At 21.3% G+C, this 16,615-nt stretch overlaps 4 protein-coding genes across 4 annotated transcripts; 2 read left to right on the forward strand and 2 right to left on the reverse strand.

The window, feature by feature from the left end:
- Positions 1 to 1,151: 1,151 nt before the first annotated feature.
- Positions 1,152 to 1,830, forward strand: PADL01_1145800 (mitochondrial ATP synthase delta subunit, putative; the record flags this gene model as incomplete). Its single annotated transcript, XM_028682942.1, has 3 exons — positions 1,152 to 1,275; positions 1,370 to 1,670; positions 1,791 to 1,830. 3 exons carry the CDS (start codon positions 1,152 to 1,154, stop codon positions 1,828 to 1,830), a joined length of 465 nt encoding a protein of 154 aa, XP_028539169.1.
- Positions 1,831 to 3,052: 1,222 nt separating this feature from the next.
- On the forward strand, positions 3,053 to 9,198 carry PADL01_1145900 (merozoite adhesive erythrocytic binding protein; the record flags this gene model as incomplete). Its single annotated transcript, XM_028682943.1, has 5 exons — positions 3,053 to 3,227; positions 3,435 to 8,645; positions 8,770 to 8,848; positions 8,940 to 9,007; positions 9,137 to 9,198. 5 exons carry the CDS (start codon positions 3,053 to 3,055, stop codon positions 9,196 to 9,198), a joined length of 5,595 nt encoding a protein of 1,864 aa, XP_028539170.1.
- A 1,104-nt stretch (positions 9,199 to 10,302) lies between these two features.
- PADL01_1146000 (conserved Plasmodium protein, unknown function) lies at positions 10,303 to 10,956 on the reverse strand (the record flags this gene model as incomplete). The annotated part of the gene is made up of 1 exon (XM_028682944.1): positions 10,303 to 10,956. One exon carries the CDS (start codon positions 10,954 to 10,956, stop codon positions 10,303 to 10,305), a length of 654 nt encoding a protein of 217 aa, XP_028539171.1.
- Positions 10,957 to 12,441: 1,485 nt separating this feature from the next.
- PADL01_1146100 (serine/threonine protein kinase, putative) lies at positions 12,442 to 16,503 on the reverse strand (the record flags this gene model as incomplete). The annotated part of the gene is made up of 1 exon (XM_028682945.1): positions 12,442 to 16,503. The coding sequence occupies one exon, from the start codon at positions 16,501 to 16,503 to the stop codon at positions 12,442 to 12,444; it is 4,062 nt and encodes a 1,353-aa protein (XP_028539172.1).
- Positions 16,504 to 16,615: the final 112 nt, after the last annotated feature.

Here is a 16,615-nt window from a genome sequence, read left to right on the forward strand (position 1 = left end):
ATACTTTATATATTTATGAAAAAAAAAAATAATAATAATAATAAATTATGACAGTTGAGTGAATAATTACATAGTGTAAGTTTATAAAAAAAATGTAATATAATATAATATAATTCGTCATACACAAAAAAAAAAAATAAAATAAATATAAAAAATATATAAATATTAATATATACTTATATATATATATAATATATATTTAGATATATATTATTTTATGAAATTATGAATAAAAATAAAAAAAAAGGTAACACATAAGTATATATATATATATATATATATATATATATTTATATATGTATATATTTGTATTTTTTTTTATTTTTTTCCCATAAATTTCCATGGTGTATATATATTTTTATATATATGTTTATTATTATGAATAGTAAACAAAAAAAAAAAAAAAAAAAAGAACAAAAAAAAAAATCTTATTCTTTAATTTTTAATATATAATTTATCTTGAATGATATAAAGTAATAATATATATATATATAATTTGTGAACAGAGACGTTGAAAACAAAAAAAAGAAAAAAAAAGAAATGGTATTTTACTTTTAAAGTTTTTTTAAAATAAAAGAAATACAAAATTGAAAGTGTGAATATAGTATAATTATATTATGCGGAATATATAAATAAAATAAATTATTGTTGATATAATATATCGAAAAATATCAACTGTGTAATTTAAAATGAACGCTTGAAAAAAAATAAAATTAACTTTAAATATAAAAAGAAATAAATAATTAAATAAAATAAGAAGAATATATTTTTCTATTATTATTATATTTTTTTGTAAATATTAATATGTTTTTTATATACGTTAAAAATATATAGCACATACTAAAAAGTTCACATTTATTAATGTTTATATGGAAAAAAAAAAAAAAAAAAAATACGAAAAAAAAATATTTATGTAATAAATGTATAAAATATAATATATTATTATATATATATATATATATTTATATTTATATTTATATTTATAAATATTTATATAAAATTACATTCTTATTTAAAATGCTCATTCTCATGAAATAAGAAAACATAAAATAAGTATAAAAAAAAAAAAAATAAATAAATATAAATACTAAAAACAAAGGATAAAAATATTATATTTAAGAAATATTAAAAAAGTAAAAACAAGAGGAAAGATGTTTTATAGAACAAGAAGAATATTTTTTAGTACTGCAAAAAATAGTAACCTGTATTTATCGATTTCTTCCTCAAGTGAATCTATATTTAGAAATCAAGTAATAAAAAGAGCTTCCTTTCCAGGTTAATATGAAAATTTAATATATATATATATATATATATTTATTTATTTATTTATTTATTAGTCGTTATATAATATGTGTGTTTATATTTTCAGGTATTGAAGGATATTTTACTGTAACTAATAATCATAGTCCCCTTGTTACTTTATTAAGAAATGGAATAATAACAGTCGAATTTGATGATAAGGAAAAGAAGCAATTTTTTATTTCAGATGGAATATTTATATATAAAAAGAGTAATGACAATAATAGTAGCAATAATGCTGAAATTGTTGGTGTGGAAATAGTTCCATTAGAATATTTAGACAAAAATAAAACAATTAAAGTTTTACAAGAAATGTGTGCAATAAATGATGCTACAGATGATAAATGGAGAAAAATAAAAACACTATTAGGGTTAAATAAATAAAAATATATATATATTAAGCATATATATAATTATATGCATATATATGTTTTTTCACTTTGTATATATTTTTAATTTTTTTTTTTTTTTTTTTTTTTTTTTTTTTGTAGGAAAGAATTATGTTCTTCTATACTTCGTGTTGCTACATAATTCCAGATGCGAATATATAAGAATATATATTAAAAAAATAAAGTAACTAATAAAGTGATAGTGCTGAATGCATGTTTTTTTATTATCATAATATTCATATAAAACTGTTAGATTATTTATAATTAAATTAATATATATTTTTTGTGAATATGATTAATTTTTATAATTTAATATATGTAAAATATTTATTCTTATATTTTTTGTTTATTTGTTTATTAGTTTATTTGTTTGCTTTTTTTTTTTTCTTCTTATGTGTATATAACTTTTAATCTTTTACCTTTTAACTCACTTAATTTTAATAACGCATATGACATTTTATAAATAGATGAGAAATTAAATTTTATACAAAAGACATGTCACAATTTTTGAGAAGAAACTCAAGAACAAAAAAAAAAAAAAAAAAAATAGACAATAATAAAAACCTGCATGTGTTCTTATATAAAGAAAATATGTCAGTCTTTATTTTATTTATTTATTTATTTTATATTTTGTTTACATGGTTATAGCTTTTTGTCTCATAAGATGAAAAGAAAAATAATATTAATGTATTAAAATTGTAAAATGTAAAAATGTGAAGTTAAATGAATTTTAAGTTCTTAAAATTTTTATATATACAACCTATATGTATGTTACTATTATTTTCTTTATAAAATAATATATATATATATTTATTGATCAATTTTTGTAAAAAATAATAAACAAATTTTTTTGATATAATTTGAATCTATATTATATATTTATATACATCTGTGCATAGGGATATGTAATTATTTTTTTTTCTTTTTTGTATAGTAACTTTTTATTTGTATATATATGTACTGTGTTTTGGTTGTACACACGCTACAGTATATGTTTTACTTATATGCTATACAGAGTAACATATTATATATATATATATAATTTTTATATTTTATAATTATTTTTTTATTGTTTCAAAATAAACGTTTTATGTTAATATATAGATATATAAAATTTTTGGTTCTTTTTGTTTATTATACTTTATTTATTCTGTAAAGACTCTTAAATATGTTTTTTCTAATTGCATACGTGGTCGTCATATTGCTACTTATTTTTCATGAATTGAAAATTAAGCACATATATTATTTTTTATCTTAATTCTTTGATATATACTATTTGTTTGGTTGAAACATAATTATTGTATATATATATATATTTAATTGTTTTCTATTTTTTTCTATTCTTTTATATTACTGTAATAAATATGGGGGTATTGAATCATTTTTTCTTTTTGTTATTTCTGTATATTAACAGTACGAGTGCTTTCAATAATCCTCAAGAGGAGTTTATGGACAGATTTGATATAAATAAGAATCATGTGAATATAAAATGGTCAAAATATGGGATACATGGAAATGGGAAATTCAAATATGAAATTGGTAAATCCTGAAAGTATTATATATATATATATATATATATATATATATATTTTGCAACTATATCTTATATATTGGCATGAACAAAATTATTTTTTTATTCTATATATATGATATCGTTTATATATGTTTTAATTAAAATATATATGTATATGGCAATATTATAAAATTATATATATATATATTTTTTTTTTTTTCCAACTTTAGAAGGAGAAAGAGACATTATTTCAAAAGGGAATGAATCCGAAAAATTGACTATTTGTCCAAATCATATAAAAGAAGGGACTTACAAATTGGGTTGTCCTGATTATGGGAAAACGTTTTTGATGGGTTTTGAGGATAAAAAATATAGTGAAGAGTTTTTAAATGAAATAAGTTTTGGTTTTTTGAATAAAAAATATAATCTTCCTATAGAAATTCCTTTGAACAAAAGTGGATTATCTATGTACCAAGGTCTCTTTAAACATTGTCCTTATAATAAGAAACATTATAGTATGATAAAAAAAGAAAATGGATATGATATGTGTTTTCGTAAATTTTATAACAATAGTAATATATCCACAAGGATATATAAACGAGGTAAACAAAAGAGAAAAATCATATATTTTAGCTCACATGGTCTTGGAGGACGATTAGGTGCTAATATTGAAGAACCTTTACATAAATATGATTATGATGAACACTATGTAACTAAAAAAATGAGATATCCAGAAAATATAAAAAATTTGTTTGATTGTTCTATATATTCTCATTGTATAGGACCCTGTCTCTACAAAGATTTTAATAATAGATGCTTTCTTAATTTACCAGTTCTTTTTAATCATCAAACAAATGAATGTGTAATTATAGGAACACATGAAGAAAGGAGAATTCATAACTGTCAAAGTGAAAGTACTGATAAGACAATACAGAGATGTTTTCATCCTGTGAAAAAGGAAAAAGGTAACCAATGGACCTATGCTTCATCCTTCATACGTACAGATTATATGACAAAATGTCCACCAAGGTTCCCATTAAATCATACTATGTTTGGATATTTTAATTATAGTACTGGAGAATGTGAAACCGATTATAGGAATTATGAAAAACGTACTTTATCATTTTCAAAATGTATTGAAAAATTATTTAATAATATTAAGAAACAGGATGATATGAATAATAGTTCATTTTTATGGGGAGTTTGGAATATGGAAAATAAAACAAATGAAAAAACAATATTAACATCTATGAATAATACAGGATCATGCTACTTTTTAAAGACAAAGCCAACATGTGTAGTGGAAAAGGAAAATCATTTTTCTTTTACTATTTTAACGGCAAATTCATTTAATCTAGATAAAAATATAATATATCCTAAAATAAAAAATAATTCTTCTAATCTGGATGCTAGTTTAATTAATTTCAAAAATCCAGAGCAAACAAATAAAAGAGTTCTATATGAAAATAATAAAAAATCAAAAAGAAATGTAAGAACAAATATGAATCCTGTCAATGCATTTACAATACCTTCAAATTTAGATACAAAGGAGAAGGAAGAATATAATATGAAGGAAGTAAAAAATTATCCTAACAATAATGTATCATATATACAAAAAGTTCATTCATCCTTTATAAAGAATAGGTTTAAATTAAATTCAGATAGTTCGTTTAAACCAATACATCAAATGATACAAATGAATATATCTACAGATAATAAATTATATGATTATAATAATCAAAAAAGTAAAGATTCAAATAAAAATATGAATGGAATATCAGTAACTGAAAGAAATCCATTTATGAGAGAAAATCAAAATATAAACCCACAAAGGAATTATATGGAAAGATTTGATATTCCGAATAATCATATATTCATAGAATGGCAAAAGGAAGGTGAATATGGAAAGGACGAATTTAAATATAATATTATATCAAATAAAACAGCAGGTACGAGTCAATCATTATTCTATAATTATAAAGACAAAAAATGTCCAAATCATGTATATGAAGGGAGAGCACATGGTAGTTGTCCGAATTATGGTAAAGCTATTATTGTACAAAATCTTCAAGGTGAAGAATATGATAAGAATTTTAATTTGAACTTTTTAAATGAAATACGTACAGGATACCTTAACAAATATTTTAAGAATGATGTTGAAATATCTTATGAAGATAGTGGAATAGCTATGCATAATAACATGCTATCAACTTGTCCAGTTCATGAAAATGAAGAAAAATTATTTTCTGAGAAAACAGATTATAATTATAATATGTGTAAATCTAGAATATTTTCAAATCGTTTTACGATGAAGGAATATGACCCCAAAACACAATTGTTTATGTATTATGGTTTGTATGGTTTAGGTGGACGATTAGGTGCTAATATTAAACGAGACAAACAGAAAGACAAAAAATATCAAGATAATATAACATTACCTATGAAAAATCCATCACTAATTAAGAATTTGTTCGACTGCTCTATATATTCTTATTGTTTGGGTCCTTGTTTAGAAAATTCATTTGGTAATAAGTGTTTCCGTAATTTGCCTGCTTATTATAATCATTCAACAAATGAATGTGTTATATTGGGTACGCACGAACAAGAAAGATCAAGTTCGTGTAGAAGAACGATAGAAGAAAAAAAAAAACCTAATTGTCAGATATTAAGAAAAACAAATGATTCAAAAGATTGGACTTATGTTTCTTCATTTATCAGACCTGATTATGAAACAAAATGTCCACCTAGATTTCCTTTAAAATCAAAGGTTTTTGGTACGTTTGACCGAAAAACAGGAAAATGTAAAAGTCTCTTGGATGAGGCATATGTAGTTGGAATTAATAATTTTTCTGAATGTTTAGAATATTTATTTTTAACATCACCTAAGGATTTATATAATAGCCAAAGAAATAAATATTGGGGTATTTGGGCAGCAGAACATTCTGTTAATGAAAATAATATTGACATAGCAAATGGTAAATGTTATCATTTAGTTATAAAGCCAACATGTATCATAGATAAGGAGAACCATTTTTCTTTTACTGCACTTACAGCAAATACTGTTGATTTTAACCAAACGATTAATATAAGAAAAATTGAAGAATTAACTGACTATGGAAACAAAGATGATAAACTAAAAGAAAAGGAAATTAATAATAAACCTATTGATAATGTGAAGCAACCAAAAGATAATAGGAAAAGTCATGTAAATTCTATGGGAAAAAATAAGCCCTCTTATAATGAAAATGATGATAAGGAAAATGAATATGAAAGCATGGAAAAAAATCTTGAAGATGAAATAAATTCTGAAGAATCTGGATTATTTGAGGAAGCTCGAAGAGCAGGGGTTCGAAAGAACGTGGAAAATGACAATAAAAATGAGAAAGATAAATTGGATGAGATAAAAAAAGAAAAGCAATTAAAAGAGGAAGAGGAGGCAAGGAAGGTAGAAACAAGAAGAAGAGAAGACGAATCAAAAAAAAAGGAAGATACAAGAAGATATGAAGATGAAAGGAGGATAGAAGCAGCAAGAAGATATGATGATGCAAAGAGGATAGAAGCAGCAAGAAGATATGAAGATGAAAGGAGGATAGAAGCAGCAAGAAGATATGATGATGCAAAAAGGATAGAAGCAGCAAGAAGATATGAAGATGAAAGGAGGATAGAAGAAGCAAAAAGAGCTGAAGAAATAAGAAAAGCCGAAGATTTAAGAAAGGAAGAAGAAGTAAGAAAGGCAGAAGAAATAAGAAAATTCGAGGAAGCACGAATGGCACATTTTGCTAGAAGACAAGCAGCAATCAAAGCTGAAGAAAAAAAAAGGGATGATGAATTAAAAAAAGCTGAAGAAAAAAAAAGGGATGATGAATTAAAAAAAGCTGAAGAAGCAAGAAAGGCAATAAAAGAAAGAAATGCAGAAGAAATAAGAAAATTCGAGGAAGCAAGAATGGCGCATTTTGCTAGAAGACAAGACGCAATCAAAGCTGAAGCAAAAAGAAAGGCCGATGAGTTAAAAAAAGCTGAAGAAAAAAGAAAGGCCGATGAGTTAAAAAAAGCTGAAGCAAAGAAAAAGGCTGATGAGTTAAAAAAAGTTGAAGCAAAGAAAAAGGCTGATGAATTAAAAAAAGCTGAAGAAAGAAAAAAGGCTGATGAATTAAAAAAATCTGAAGAAAGAAAAAAGGCTGAAGAAAAAAAAAGAGAAGAAGAAAGGAGAAATAATATGCAGTTAAGAAGAGCCGAGATACTTAAACAAATACAGAAAAAGAGAATAGAAGATGTAATGAAATTATATGAAGAAGAAAAAAAGGCTGAACAACTTAAAAAAGAAGAAGAAGAAAAAAAAAAGGCTGAACAACTTAAAAAAGAAGAAGAAGAAAAACGAAAGGCTGAACAACTTAAAATAGAAGAAGAAAAAAGAAAGGCTGAAAAACTTAAAAAAGAAGAAGAAGAAAAAAAAAAAGCCGAACAACGTAAAAAAGATGAAGAAGAAAAAATAATAAAGGCTGAACAGCTTAAAAAAGAAGAAGAAGAAAAAAGAAAGACTGAACAACTTAAAGCAGAAGAAGAAAAAAAAAGAAAGATTGAAGAACTTAAAGCAGAAGAAGAAAAAATAATAAAGGCTGAACAACTTAAAAAAGAAGAAGAAGAAAAAAGAAAGGCTGAACAACTTAAAATAGAAGAAGAAGAAAAAAGAAAGGCTGAACAACTTAGAAAAGAAGAAGAAAAAAAAGCGGAAGATTTAAGAAAAGAAAAAGAAGCTGTAATAGAAGAAGAGTTAAGAAAAGAAGATGAAAAAAGAAGAATGGAAGTAGAAAAAAAATATATAGATACAAAAGAAGATAATTTTGAAAATATCAAAGAATCCAATAGAAAAAATACACCAAATATTAATAAAGAAATATTCGGTTCGGAAATAAAAGAAATTGTTATTACAAAAAATATGCAGTTAAAGGAAGAAGATTCTTTTGAAAAGCATAATTCTGAAAATTCTAAGAATTCCAATAAAAATGTAGATTACCCAAAAGAAAAAGATTTATCAGAAGATGATATAGGAAATGTATTAGAAACATATGAAAATCAGAAAATAAATAAGGATGATACTGAAGGATCGAATAATAGCATTGCAGGAAATAATAATGATATAAACTATACGAAACTAGATGTGGAAGAATATAAAAAAAGGGATGTTAAAGAAACAAGGGAAAAAATTATAAAAATATCAAAAACGAATATGTGTAATAATGATTTTTCATCAAAATATTGTGATTATATGAAAGATAGTATTTCATCAGGTACATGTTCTAATGAAGAAAGAAAAAATTTATGTTGTTCCATTTCTGATTTTTGCTTACAATACTTTGATCATAATTCAAATAAATATTATGATTGTACCAAAAAAGAATTTGCTGATCCTTTATATAGATGTTTTAAAAAAAAAGAATTTTCAAGTATGTATCGTCTATAAAATAAATAAAATAAAATAAATTAAATTAGATATTCTGATAAATGGAATAATAACATTTTAAATTACGCATAATATAAATATTTTTATTAAGTTACTTTTTTTTATAGACATGGTTTATTTTGCTGGAGCAGGAATAGTACTGATACTCCTGTTTGTCATTGGTTCAAAAATAATCATAGGAAAGTGGTAAGAACACAACAGATAAAAATATATATATATAATCAAATTGAGAAAATATTATCTAATTACTTATTCATTTCATTTTTTATATTAATAGGTTTGAAGAAGCTACATTCGATGAAATGGATTTAAATTATGATAAAATATATACACTAGCAATGATAAGTAATATTATAATAAATAATAATTTTTTTTTATATTTTTTATTTTATCTTTAAAAAAATAATAAAAGATTAAATATAATGAATATAATAACTTTATTTTATTATGAATATGTTATTTTTTTTCTTTTAGATAATGAAGAAACTGAAGTAAACAATCCTTTAAATTATTCTGCAGAAAACACAATAAAATGAAATAATTTATAATTAATACATTGTTATTTATTCTTTTATGTGTGTATCTTTTGTTTATATATATATATATATATATATATAATTATTAACAACTTAAATATTGCTTAATTTGGCAATGTTTATCAAATTAATAATATTTTATTGTACCTTTGTGGGCTTATTTTTTTGAAGCTGTGAATAGTAACTACTTTAATATTTATATATTAAAATCTTTCTTCTTATTATTTCCATTTTATACTTATATCAATATTAATAATACCTTTTATATTATATTATAGAAATGATTAAAAATATATATATATATATATATATGTATAATACTATAAAAAAAAAAAATAAATAAATAATGAATAAAAAATTTATGATTAAATAAAGAAACGCTGTTATTTAAAAATATATCTGAAATGGTTATATGACTATTTGATTTTATAATCTCCGCTAATACTTGTTTATTAGTTATTAAAAATGTGTAAGTAAATTGTGAAAATAACTATATATTTTTTTGAAATAATATAAGAAAGAAAAATTATATTTTATTTACATTTATATTAATGTTAAATATAAAATTAGTTTTTGAAATATACAAAAAAATGAAACAGGAGAGAAAAATAAAAAAAAAAAAAAAAAAAAAGAAAGATACACATACATACATATTTTAATATATATGATAGGATAAAATAAAAAACAATATATTTAAAAATTCTGATAATTTTTCCTATATTAAGTTGTTTGCATTATTTTATATTTAGTGTATCCATTCATATAATTCTTTAAAATGGATAGAACAATAAAAATACAAAAACATTTTATATGTAGAATATGACAAATTAAAAAAGAAAAATTTAATGTTAAAAAAAATAATATATATATATATATATATATATATATGTCTATATAATATTTGTACACGTGTATGAAGTGTTATAGAAAAAAAATATTTTCATAAATAATAAAATGAAACTTATGTATATATATATATATATATATATATATATATATATTTATATATACATATTTTATAATTGGAACATAAAAATGTTAACATACAAAAATATGTTTTTTTCTGAACAATATTAGAATTAAAATAATTATTATGATTTAAGGTTAATTAATACCTTCAACGGTTGCAACAGCACATATAACTTGAGTAAATGCTTGTAGAGATGTAAAAAAATTGGCATGATCACTTGTATTAATATTTTCATATATTTGAACAAGGTTTGGAATTTTCCCTGTTAAGGTTTTTATAACTGTTTCATCATTATCAACATGGGTAAGGGGTGATAGTTGTCTTATCATTGATGCTCTTCCATTTGAAGTATTACAAAACATTAAACGATGTTCTTTTAAACCTTTATCAAATAATCCTAATTTTTTAAATAGATCAATTATATTTTTTTCTTGCACATCATTTGATATTTGTGCAATAACAAAAAGTTCAGAAATAGAACTTAATTTATTTAATGGTTCTACTGAATTTTCCATAATGTGTGCATTATTACCAATAATTCTAATGACAATATCATTTAAACATAATGAAATAACGGGTTTACTACTTATATTTTTTTTATTCATTTTTCTTCTGTAACTTTCATTACTTGCATATCTTCTTTTAAATAATCGAAAGTAAAAAATATAAAACACAAATATCATACCAACCAATAAAATTGGTTGAATAATTGAAACATGTTTATCGTCCACATTTTCATATGCTTTATATTTTCTACATTCTTGCCCATTTTTACATGTTCTAGGCATTTTATTAAAAATTACATTTGAAACATATATAAATATATATAATTATATTTATATATATGTATAATTCTATTCAGCTATTATTGGTCATAAAAATAAAATATAATAAATAAATATATATATATATATATATAATATATAACCCTCGGAAAGAACAAGTGGTAATTTATAAGTAATTTGTAATATATATATTGTTGTTTTCTATTTGATATATTTATATATATTATATTTTTCTTATATTTAAATATAATATATCTTCAAAATAAAAAAAAAAAAAAAAAAAAAAAATTATATATACATATTATATATAATTTTTTTTTTTTATTTTTTTAAATAGCATACTTAAAAAATTTATAAGTTAAAAAAGGAATACAGTAAATATTAATTTTTTCCTTTGTAATTATATTTGAATACTCTTTTTATTTTATTTTATTATTTTTATTTTATTTTTTTTGGATTATGAACAATAAAATATAAAAATAACGATTTTATACATTAAAAAATATAAATATATGTTATTAATATTATGATATGGATTAATAAATTATTAAGATGAAAATTATTGTATGAAATGATGATAATTTTAATGTTATTTTTGTGCATATATATTTTTAATATATTTTAAATATTTTACCTTAAAAGTTATTAATTAACAAGGTATTAAAATATACATATACAATACATATATATATATATATATATATATATATATATTATATATAATATATTATAAATGTATTTATATATGTTTGTGTATATTACAAATATTATATTTGTGCAAGAATAATTTATAATATAAATTTTTTTTTTATAAAATATATTCTTTACATAATTTTTCATAAAAAAAAAATTATGTATATTTACATATATAGTCGACTTATAAACAATTTGCTTATTTTTAATTTCTTTTTTTTTTTTTTTTTTTTTTTTTTTATATATAAGAACGAATTTTAAGCAATTCAATGTTCGCATTTGATATTTTTATTTCCCAATAAAAAGTAGGATAATAAACCTTTAAATTTAACAAAAAGATATTTGATTTATACATTTGAGAAAAAACAAAATAAAAAAAGAACAATGTATGTTTATATTATCTAAATTTTTATGTTAATTTTTTTTTTTTTTTTTTTGATTTTTTTGGAAGAGGTTAGTTCAAATAATATGTATATGAATTATAAAAATGATTTCAATAATATTAATATTATAAGTAATATATAAATGTATATATATATATATATATATATATATATATAAATCTATATTATACCTATAAGACAATATTGAAGAAAATTTTTTTAATGAATATAATGAAAAATGATATTACTTTTTTTTAAATTTAAGAACAATAAAAATGTTATATATATATATATATATATATAATATATGTATGTATGTATAAGTATTACAATGAGTTATAATAAATATTCCAATTTATATAATACAAAAAATGAGTACACAAATATTTAATGATATATATATATATTTTCCTTATGGTATATTAAAGTAGTTAAAAATTGGATAGCTTAAGGCCTCTTCTATAGATGGTCGTAATTCATAGTCGAAATTTAGTAAATATTGTATGTAACTTAAAGTAGCATTCGAAATTTTTTGATTAATTTTTGGATAGGTTAATCCATTTTTCATTTTGTTAACTAATAATTCTTTTGAACATTTTTCAAGGTAATTAAATTGGAAAGGTCTTTCACAAAAGAGCATTTCATAAAGAATACATCCCAATGACCAGATATCAATTTTATCTGTGATAAGTAGATTTTTTTTATTTTTTAAACATTCTGGTGGTTGATAATACAATGTACCACCTCCATTGTAATATTGATGTGTATCTGGTAAAATTAGTTTAGCTAGTCCAAAGTCAGATATTTTTATAATTCCATCCTTTATTAATAAGTTGGCAGGTTTTAAATCACAATGGTGTACTTTTCCAGTTGGTAAATTTTTCATATATAATAAACCTAATAATATTTGTTTAATCCAACATAAAGCTAATAGTTCATTAATTGGCCCATGATATTTAATATATTTATCTAGATCAATATCACATAATTCCATTCCAACTAATAAATTGGTTGCTGACCCAAATACAAAAAAGAATTCTAATTTAACAATAAATATATGTCTATGACAATGTATATGTATATTTATTTCATTTTCTGCTCTTTGAATAATTTTATTTTTGATTTCATTGGACATACTTGGTTCAATTTTATGAATTTTTGCTGCATACATTTCTAAATTGATAGAATCAAAAACTTCCCATACTTCAGCAAAACCTCCTCTTCCAATTAAGTTCATCATTCTTATATTTATTTTTAATGGATTATAAAATGAGAATTCTGAATTTTCTTGGAAATTAAAATGATCTAATCGTTTTTCAAGTATTGCTCTTTTTTTATCCAAATTTAATTTCATACTAAATAATTCAGTGTTTAAGAATTGAATATTTTTTTTTAAATATTTTTTTAAATTTATATCAATGGGCCCTTTTCTTAATAAGGTTAAGAGAGATAAAAAAAATTTGAGTGTGTGTTCGGTAGCACGACAATTAGAAAAATGGGTACCATCTCTAAAGGTATCTCTACTTGGAGGTAAAATAGATCTGTTATGACTTTTTTTTTTGAGCATGGTTAGCCATGATAACTCTGATTCTTCTTCGTTTTCATTTAATATTATGTTATAATTTTTGACTGATTTTGAGAAAAAACTGTAAGGATATTGTTCGAAAACTTTATAAAATATTTCATTATTTATTTTCTCTTGTTTTTCATTAATAAAATTATAATTTTTTTTTTCACATATACAACGAACAATATCTTTTTTAATTTCATTTAAGTATTCTTCCGTTTTGTATGGACCAGTTGAAGATATACGACCTTCACCTGATAATTCATTATTATTATTATTATTATCTTCACTTTTAGAATATGGATTTTTATCTATTTCTGCTAAACGTTTTCTCAAATTTATGGTGCTTAAAAGTTTTTCTTCTTTTCTGAAATAATTTTTATCATATGGTTCATTGGAATCCTTTTTATTATTTTTAGGGAATATATTAAATGCATTGTATTTTTTTTTTTTTTTTAATACAACATTTTTTTCTTTCTGTTCATCATTTTTCTTTTCATTATTCATTTGTTTAATTTTACATTTATAATATTGTTTATTCATATTATCATTTTTATTTACGTGATTATCCTTTGGAGATTGTTTTTCTTTTATGTTACTTATTTTATTTTCCTTTTGTGCATTTGTGTTTATTATTTGGTCTTTTTCATTTTTTTCAATACGTTCTGAGGGCTGTTTTTCTTCATTTAAGTTCTGATTATTATTTATATGGGGATCTTCTCCATTAATATTAACATTATTATAGTTGTTATTATTTACTTGTTTTGCTTGTTCTTCTTCAATATTTTTTTTTTTATAATTAAAATTTCTTATGTCATGATATGCATGTTTATCAAGGTTTCTTTTATTTAAAATTGTATAAAAGTTGACAGGTTCCTTTGAAAAATTTTCTAATAATTTTCCATATTCTGTCGTATCTAGATTATTTTCATCACTTTGATCAACTTTATAAAAATATCCATATTTGGACTGTTCATGATTTAATAATAATCTGTTTACGGATCTTTCTAATTGTTTTTCTTTTAATATTGATTCTAAAATTAAATATTTCAATGAGTGAATTTTTTCCTCTATTTCTTGACATTCTCTTTTGTTTTTTTCTAAATAATTCAGATCATTTTGGAATAAGTTATAAAATTCTTGATTTTTTCGATATTCTTCAATCTTTTTAAATTGTTGTATTAATTTTCTAAAGTCTATTTCTTTTACATCCTTACTACGAAAATAAGTATGAATCATTCTGAGATAAAAATTTTTTATCTCTTGTTCTTTCATATTGTATACACATTTTTCAAATAAAATTACCATATTTTTTATTAACTCTTCTATATTTACTTTTTCAAGTAATTCTTTATATAACCTTTTGATAATTAAGCTATTTTGTATCTTTGACATAAGTTCAATTATAACTAAATGATTTCTTTGTTTCCTTATTTTTTCTAATCTAAAATTTGGAATAATCATTTTTTTAAATCTTTTAATAAATTCCATTTTATCTCTAGAAGATTTGAACGTTTTTTTTTGTGTTATTTCTTTGAACAGATTGTTTGGTTTTTTTAATTCTTCTAAATTTTTTTTTAGTTTTTTCATAATGTCTAAATTTTTATAATAACTTTTTATATCAAATATTATATAACATTTGGCATGGTTAATATATATTTCATATTCATTAATTAGATCATAAAAGAAATAAGTGCTCTTAGTATTTTTTGGAGAATTAGTTGATGAAGAATAATTATTTAAGCTACTATAATCTTCTTGATCAATATTGTCACCGTAATCTTCAGCATATTGGTCATTTTTATTATTAATTTTTTCGTTCACTTTTCCATTTGTATTTGATTCTTCTTTTATTTTTTCTTTTTCAACTTCTTTTATCTTTTTGTTTTCTTCTTCTATCGTCGTTTCTTCATCCTCTTGTTGCGCATCTTCTTCACATTTGGACTGTTTTGTACTGTTTGATTGACTAGCCTTTCTTTTAAGACTTCTGCTAATATTTCTTTTGCTATTTTTTCCAAGATCAGTATTATTAGCATCTGATATGGTAGATGTATTTAGGCTTCTTCTTTTTCTTCTTTCTTTTTTAGGTTCAGATTTTGTTTGACTATGAATGCTAATATTTTGATTAATTGGTTTTTCACATATATGATTGGTATAATTATTTTGGGTATTACATGTTTGTTCTTTGCTTGAAATTTCTTCACATAAGGTATTTAAAGGAATTGTGGTATTATTGCTATCGGCGTTTGTCGAATCATCTGTTTTTAATTTTTTGGTTAAAGGTATGGAATTTTGTTTAACAAAATAATGTTCAATATGATGTTCTTTGTTCGTGCTAGAATTTTTTGCTGTTCTCCTATAAATTTTATGTGTTTTTTTTAAATTCGTATTTTTTACTCTAATAAAAAAAGGGTTATAAAATGAATTGACTTTGGTATCTGATTTTTTCAGAAAATATTTACTATTTTTTGTATCAAAATTATGAAGTCTGTATTCAAAATTTATTCCAGGTATAATCAATAAATTATTTAAAGTATCAATAAAAATTAATGGATTTGTTCTCAAATATTCAATATAATTTTCATCTTTATATTTAATTCGGAATTTGGTTTTCTGCCTTAATAAGTATATAAAATCATTTTGCTTTAGATTTGTTGTATCATAATCATTTTTGTCATCATAAGTAAACAATAAGGTTAATTTTTCAAATGAATCAATACCTTTATAAATAATTCCATTAACATAATGCAATAAATCATTTATATCTTCAAAATTTTTTTTTAATTCATACTTAAAAATTTGATCAATTATGGGAAGTTCGTTTTCATTTCTTAAGGTTTCTCTTATATGATATATTCGTTGTCTTAGGTAAGGATTTAATGAATTATCTTCAGTGTAATCATACATTTTGAAAATTTTGTGTTTTTTCTTTTTTTTTTTATTTATTTCTGCCTTTACTTTTTTTTTTTTTTGTGGAACATAAATTGTAAGTAGAACAATATATCACATGTATATTATA

The sequence above is a fragment of the Plasmodium sp. gorilla clade G2 genome (genome assembly GCF_900097015.1).
Source record: "Plasmodium sp. gorilla clade G2 genome assembly, chromosome: 11".
NCBI lineage: Eukaryota > Apicomplexa > Aconoidasida > Haemosporida > Plasmodiidae > Plasmodium > Plasmodium adleri (nom. inval.).